The sequence below is a fragment of the Trachemys scripta genome, chromosome 2 (assembly GCF_013100865.1).
Source record: "Trachemys scripta elegans isolate TJP31775 chromosome 2, CAS_Tse_1.0, whole genome shotgun sequence".
Taxonomy (NCBI): Eukaryota; Metazoa; Chordata; order Testudines; family Emydidae; genus Trachemys; species Trachemys scripta.
The window spans coordinates 17,095,630-17,103,307 of NC_048299.1; the positions used below are offsets into that span (position 1 = coordinate 17,095,630).

The 7,678-nt window shown below is 42.8% G+C and overlaps 1 protein-coding gene across 5 annotated transcripts in view; it reads left to right on the plus strand.

Annotated features, from left to right (window-relative positions):
- Positions 1 to 7,678, plus strand: part of DPP6 (dipeptidyl peptidase like 6) — a 784,761-nt gene that overhangs the window by 547,024 nt on the left and 230,059 nt on the right. For all 5 annotated transcript variants that reach the window (XM_034759984.1, XM_034759986.1, XM_034759987.1 and 2 more), the window contains 2 exons: positions 85 to 179; positions 6,098 to 6,172. In XM_034759984.1, the coding sequence (XP_034615875.1) occupies positions 85 to 179; positions 6,098 to 6,172 (170 nt within the window). The remainder of the gene's footprint in view (positions 1 to 84; positions 180 to 6,097; positions 6,173 to 7,678) is intronic.

The following is a 7,678-nucleotide window of genomic DNA, read 5'->3' on the forward strand; positions in this document are numbered from 1 at the left end:
TCCATAGTAGTTCTCTGTAAATAAGCAACTTCATTTGCTAAAATCTGTCCAATTTCCTTAATGTTCTTTTTTCTTTTCCTGCAGATAAAGAATTCATTTATAGAAACCAGAATGGCACTGTGATCCTGCAGAATGTTGAAACAAACAATTCAATGGTATTAATAGAAAACAAAAAAATCGTAAGTATCTTCTTTAATAAGCAGGATAATTTCACAGTTTTCTTGCATTCAGGTCAATAAAGTAGAAAATGACACTTCATTTTCAACTTCATGTATTGCCAAGCAGAATACTATGGGCTAAGCAACTACAGATAATGTGAAATGGAATCTGTGCTTTCTTTGTTAAGCCAGAAGCTCAGTTTCCTTCTGTGTGCAGAAAACTCTCTACTACGGGTATTTGAAGCAAGCCTTGCATATCATATGTCATTGAAAGAGACAGGGCTGGCTCCAGCATTTCTGCCGCCCCAAGCAAAAAAAAAAAAAAAAGCCGCGATTGGCGGCGGCAGTTCAGCGGCAGGTCCTTTGCTCCTAGAGGGAGTGAGGGACCTGCCGCCCCCGAATTGCCGCAGGTGCCGCCCCTCTCCCTTGTTAAGCTGGTGCCTGGAGCCGGCCCTGGAAAGAGAAATACCTTAGGCTTTTACACAGTTACTTTACAGAACATTGCAATTATGTATTTATAATTTGCTTTACACTGCTAGGACTTATTCTCTCACCCTCCCTCCCCCCCAACACACACACAGCACAAATATTTCTTCAAACACTTGGGAGATGCTGATTTCGTTTGCACGAAGTTTGAACTGTAATGAAATTATAAAAAGAAATTTTGTTTAAAACATCTGGAGCAATGTAATGGGGTTACTGCATGTCGGGTTACGGGGAAAAATTGAATCGGTTATTGGAATAAGGTGTTAGTAAGGGGTTCCTGTAGTAAGTTGAGAGAACCGATTGACGCGTAAGACAGAATTGGATCTATGCAGAAGATAATGAAAAAGTTTTGTAACATTAAATCATATACCAAATGAACACAGCGTGATGACGAAGCTAACATGTTAAATACCAGAATACTACCAACATTTGCTGTAAAAATGAATAGATCAAGTTTGTAAAAACCAATTGCCTGACATAAAAAGTACTCTTGTAGTTACAGTAGTAATGAAAGATGAACCCCGTTCTATTTCTAAAATTAATGCTCATGCATTTGAGCTGAAGACATTCTGGATGAGCAGCTAATACTGCAAATTAATATCATACACTACTCCATTATAGACAAGAGATCCCTATCACTTTGGACAACGTGTTCAGCCTATCTCATTTCTACAGTGCACTGTGGTTCAGATCATTCCCACATAATTGTATCCATCAAGGGGACACTAGAGGCATTTAAACACCTCAGTCAGGAACATGATATAAATACCTATCTAGACTGGGGTGAAAAGTGCAGAAGACCTCAAAACCCAATACTGTATTGGAGGGAGCAGAGCTGGATATCAGTGGTATATTGCCTCCTTCTCTGATGCTGTGAAAGCCCTTCTGGAGATATAAACCTGATAGGATTAACTCTTCTAGTCATTCATCCCCTCCTGCTGAGTTTTTGAGGCCAGGCAAGGATGAGGGGAGACAGCAGCAATGCTCTAGATGAAGTTGTCTTGGAAGGCAGAAAGCAAGGTGGCTTGGGGGATATTGCTGAGGGTCTGATTCTCTGTTCAGATGCCCGGTCCTCTGCTAATGCACCCAGATATGTAGAATTTCTCCCTTTTGCTGCACCTGAATGCCTTCAGAAAAGACTATGTAGCAGAAAGCAGAAAAGGACGTAGGGGTTACAGTGGACAAGAACTTGGATATGCGTCAACAGCGTGCCCTTGTTGCCAAGAAGGCTAATGGCATTTTGGGCTGTATAAGTAGGGGCATTGCCAGCAGATCGAGGGACATGATCATTCCTCTCTATTCAACATTGGTGAAACCTCATCTGGAGTACTTTGTCCAGTTTTGGGCCCCACACTACAAGAAGGATGTGGAAAAATTGGGAAGAGTCCAGCAGAGGGCAACAAAAATGATTAGGGAGCTGGAGCACATGACTTATGATGAGAGGCTGAGGGAACTGGGATTGTTTAGTCTGCAGAAGAGAAGAATCAGGGGGGATTTGATAGATGCTTTCAACTACCTGAAGGAGGGTTCCAAAGAGGATGGATCTAGACTGGTCTCAGTGGTACCAGATAACAGAACAAGGAATAATGGTCTCAAGTTGCAGTGGGAAGAGGTTTAGAGTGGATATTAGGAAAAACTTTATCAGTAGGAGGGTGGTGAAGCACTGGAATGGGTTACCTAGGGAGGTTGTGGAATCTCCTTCCTTGGAGGTTTTTAAGATCAGGCTTGACAAAGCCCTGGCTGGGATGATTTAGTTGGGGATTGATCCTGCTTTGGACTAGATGACCTCCTGAGGTCCCTTCCAACCCTGATATTCTATGATTCTGTGAAAGCCTGCTGCCTCAAAACTAAGTGTTTATTACCTAACGTTGCCCCCCTATATTGGAGGGATTGGGCCTTCTCTTACCCATATGTGCTATCCTCCCAATCCTAAGCCATTTTGCTCGAAGTTGCACTGACTGGAAACATCCATCAAGAGGCCATTTTGCCAGCCAACAATCACATTCCCATATGCAGGGGAATCCCCCCGTGGCTGGTAGAGCTGTTTTCTTGCCTGCTTTGCAGGGCTGGAATGGTGCAAAGCACTGTCAAAGAATCCACTGTCCTTCGACCGCAAACTTTTGTTCCTCTAAGTTTTGGTGCAGTCAAAGGTTCTTCTCCTTCCAAGATCCCAGAAATTTGTCTGGTTGCAAAAACAGATAATTATGTTAAACTTACCTTAGCTTTGTTCTAACAGCTGTTAAAAAGAGCTCTGGAAATTGTGGACTGAAAAAAAAAAACCCCACAAGAAAGCCTTGTTCAGAAATCTGTTTGGCTTCAAGAAAATACTAAAACCACATTCCATATTGACTTCACGCGGCAGTAATCTCATTTCCCTCATACATAGTTCTAGCAGTGTCAATGTTTTAAATATGGCTAAAGATCTGCCTAAAAGCAATACTGAGGTACTGTCTTCAAGCTTTTTATCATTGTGCTATATCCAGCTTTAAAGACCACGTTTTCATTTTACCTTCACACCTTGCTACTCCTCCAAGGCTGTGCTGTTTTACCATAACTTTGTCCACAAGCAGACGCTGCATAGCTAATTACATCAATGACTGATTCTGTGGCACCTTTACAAAGTGAGACACGCACATTCAGTTGAACCACAGAAATTCATGTCAGGAAGCTAAAAAGGGGAGAATAAATCAATCACATCTGCCTTCAGCACATACCACTAGTGACCTGATGTGTATTTTAGACCTGTGGAATAAGGGTCTAGTCGTGGTTTTCATATTTTCAGCTTGCAAGAAAGCCCATAGTCATCCAGCTATTTCTTTGTTTAGTAGTTCAGCTCTATAATACAGCAAATATTTCATGCTTTCCTCCTAGGAAACCCCCATGGTTTTTTTCCGTATTCATTTCCCACCAGCCTCAAAGGCCACATGCTGAGGTGCTTCTGTTCCCTGGCAATGACTGTTGAATGGAAGTTTCTCCAGAACCTGTGGGTTGTGCCTTTCGGGTCAGTGCGGAGCACTGTCACACAGTGTATGCTCCCTCTAATATGGCCTAAGAGCCCCATCAGCCCATGAACAGACTGAGGCTCATTGTCATCCATTCTCTGCGTGACAGCGCCACGGGCTGGACCTAGACCAGCAGGCTGTCTCTGTTGAATACTTTCTGCCAACTGTATGTAATAATTGTTCCTATAACTGCTCTATGCTGTTTTTCCCCACAGAGAGCATCAGCTGTGCTCTGTATAGAGGAGTTGACTAGATTCCTTTAATAGCTGACTTTTCTTAGCTGAATTCATGAGTTTTATTTTCTATGGCTTCAAATAGCCTTTCACTGTCTGCTCTGTATTCCATTGGTTCTTAGTTTTTGGCCATACCATAAAAGAAAGATAGTCTCCAGACTAGCCCTCCTTCCAACTCCCCAGGCCCCTACTACTTTGTTTTCCCCCCAAAAAATATTTAATTCTGCAGATTTCCAACGTGGGTTCTCCAGCCCAATTGATGGCAGTCCACGGACCTGGTATGAGAACTCCTGCTCTACCTTATTCAGATGTTACAATAATACTATGACTTACAATAACTCTTGATGATACGGTATGCAGGACCTCACACAATATTCTGAATATGTCCTCCTTTGTTTGGCGCTAGAAGATCTTCCTCTCTGTTACATTGGGACCGTGTCTCTAAACACTGCAAAGCTGTATTCACTTTCTCTTTACTGCTCCTCGTGCTGGAGATTTTAGATGTGTTCTTTGGGGAAGACCCTTTTCTCATGCACTGTTTTATCATATAGCCACTGAAGGAACATCTCATTTTTGGTTGTTTTTTCTTTGTCTCACTACCTTAAACTGTATGGTATAAGCATCGTATCTGCCTATGCTTCTATACTGCCTAGTTTGTCATGGATTTTATTATCCATCTTGTTTACATTGATTTATTCCTTCAATCCCATCCACCCACTTCTTTCATCCTAGTCTTGTGTCAGAGAAACTTTCATTGTCTTGGCAAAGATTCCTTCCTTCGCATTATTAATATATCAGCAAACAAAATCTGTCTTTGTGCTGCCTGGCACACTCCTACAGGCACCCCTCCATCTAAACCGCTTTCACTGCCCTCTGCCTTTGGATAGCTCATCTGATTCTTAATGCACTCGTGCAACTCGAACCCACTCGCTGACCTTGTGAAGGACTCTTTTGTGTGATACCGTCCGCTTGCACTATGTCCAAGATCCTACTTCATTGTGTTTCTTGGTAATCTCTCAAAAAATTCCGTCCAATTTGTTATGTGGAAGAAAAGGATTTAAAAGCAAGAGGATGAAAGGCATATTAGAGTGACCTCTTTTTGGCCTTGGCAGTGTTGGAGCTGGCACTGCATATTAAAACACAGAGGAAAGGGGAAGGGACATCTGCACTAGACAAATTAGAAGCAGAGGAGGGAAGAGACATCGCCAGACAAGTATCAGGAGTTGCTGTATATTAATGGTAATGCTAGGGCTAATTTTAGGCTCAGCCCTCAGGAAAGGCTGACGCATAAACTACATCACCCCAGAACCAATCTTGGGAGACATGGTGACTCAGAGATCCCTGTGAGGGACAATCCCGACCCTGATTCTGCCTTGCTCTCATTAGGGGTGGGTGGCGGTAGTGCTTTATGGTTGGCCTGTCCCAGCAGTGATTTACTATTCTCCCACCCCTATTTGGTGGCTCAAATACCTCGGCCAATGACTGGGGAGAATTGGGTGGAACCAAGGCTTCTCCCATGTCCCATTGCTTCTCATTCACTTCCTGCCCTTCAGCTACAGAAAGAAGTAAACCAATAAGTAGGCCTGTTTACTCCTATGCTGTCAGGCCCGAGATAGTCTGCATAGGCATGCAAGGGGGGTGCTTACTCCATGGGGCAGGCACATAGCACAAGTCACAATGTAGCTTTTATGCAGCACCAACAGTGTGCTGGGCATGTCCCAGGTATAGAAGATGGCAGGGGTTACTGCCTCAGGAGCTTACACACTAAGGAGAAGACAACAACACAGGCTCAGCCACTGAGGGGAAGAGAAGAACGGAGTCCTCTCCAATTTTTACTATCCTGTGTTTTCTGTCCCCATCCTGACATTCATTCGCACCAAGTTCCCACCTCATCAGCTTTTTGCATAGGACTACACCTATGTGGCACTGTAGATGGACATTAGTGTGAGGGAAGGACATGAACAGGGGAGAAAAACACGTGCGTGAGACATGGTGCTGAGTCTCCACAGGGTGTGCAAGTGTAAGGGGACATGCACAGCTGTGTATGATCTGTTTACCTTTTTATCAAGACAAAGTAGGATTTACAAGTGTCTTCTAAAAAAATGAAGTCAGACAATACTTCCCTCCCTCCCCCCATGATGAGCATGAAAATAGTTTGACATATGAGGCTTTAGAACTAAAAAATCACTTGTATTTTAACATCTGATTATTTTTTTAGGTCTCCTTAAAGGCCATTCGCTATGAAGTGTCACCTGATCGGGAGTATGCGCTTTATGCATTTGACGTTGAACCAGTAAGTACATTGATTTCATTGGCAATATATAATTAATCACTTTTCCCACTTTGATTCTGATACAATATTTAACTTCATTCATCATTATAAAACAAAGAAAGAAAGAAAAGCCCCTCACTGCCATAAAATATATTCTCCAAGTGTGTGTCACTGACATCTAATAGAGGGGAAAGGTATAAATAACACTGTCAATGCCAGAGTTTTATAAGGTTTGGGAGGGAGATTGTAAGGATATGTCTTTGCTACAAGGATTTCTGTTCCCCTGTAGTGTAATTCTTTTCCATGACTCCTTCCTCAAGTCATCCCATACATTTCTTCCTAGGAGCAAAAAGCAACTGTCAGTATCTCCCACAACTGAAAGAATACATTCATTATAGTGTCACTGTTCCCAGTGCTGCAGTTAAGGTTGAGCTATCACTTTCATTATAAAGCCCTTTTTTCAGAGATTTATACATAAATCATCCATAAAAATTCACCTCTCGCAGCTACTAAATTTTAGATTAGGGCTATTTTTTTTTCAAGTTAAAAAGAGAAAAACTGTAGTTTGGTTACTTTTAAATGATCATTAAATAAGAGGAAATGAGACATTGCCTGGCTGCGGATGTTCCTTTTGGGCTTCCATAATGTTTCGTTTTCCTTTTAAATCTGTATGTATAAAATCTGAAAGTTCTGAGTGATGGGTGTGTAGTCCTATCTGGGGATGCTATAAACCACACAAGTTTTGCTTTCAGAGTTTACAGTAGCACCAGAAACTCACAGTGGAAATCATCCACTCTGCCTGTTGTGGAGGGGTTGTTGGTTTTTCCTGTATAATGACGGAATTACCCAAAGGGCCAGCACATTTCTGCTGCTTTAGTAGAGGTTGTAGTCCCGGTTCTCATTTTGCTTACTCCAATACCTTCACTGGAGTTATTCCTAATCCCCAGTGGGGTAAGGAACAGGAGAATCATGCCTGGTGCTGTTAGATAAAGATCAGGTAAAATTGTGGTGGAATCTTTGAGGGTGATTTTAAAGGCTGCTTGATGTGGGAGACTGCCTACTGGAAAATGGTCCTTAGTGCATATGTCACCATATGCTACTTTAAAACCCTTCTTAATGTACATTTCCACAGAAGGTTAGCACAGTTCAGAGTGAGCCGTTCCAGACTTGGAAGGCAATACGACTTTCTTAAATTAAAAAATACTGACACAGTGAAGACTGCCTAATGCTACACTAACCCAAGCAAGCAGAATCTGCCCCTGGGAATCCCCTGACTGTGGCTAGGTCTACACTACCCGCCTGAATCGGCGGGTAGAAATCAACCTCTCGGGGATCAATTTATTGCGTCCCGTCGGGATGCGACAATCGATCCCCGAATCGACGCTCTTACTCCACCAGCGGAGGTGGGAGTAAGCGCCGTCGACAGGAAGCCGCAGAGGTCGATTTTGCCACCATCCCTACAGCGGGATAAGTCGGCTGCGATACGTCGAATTCAGCTACGCTATTCACGTAGCTGAATTTGACGTA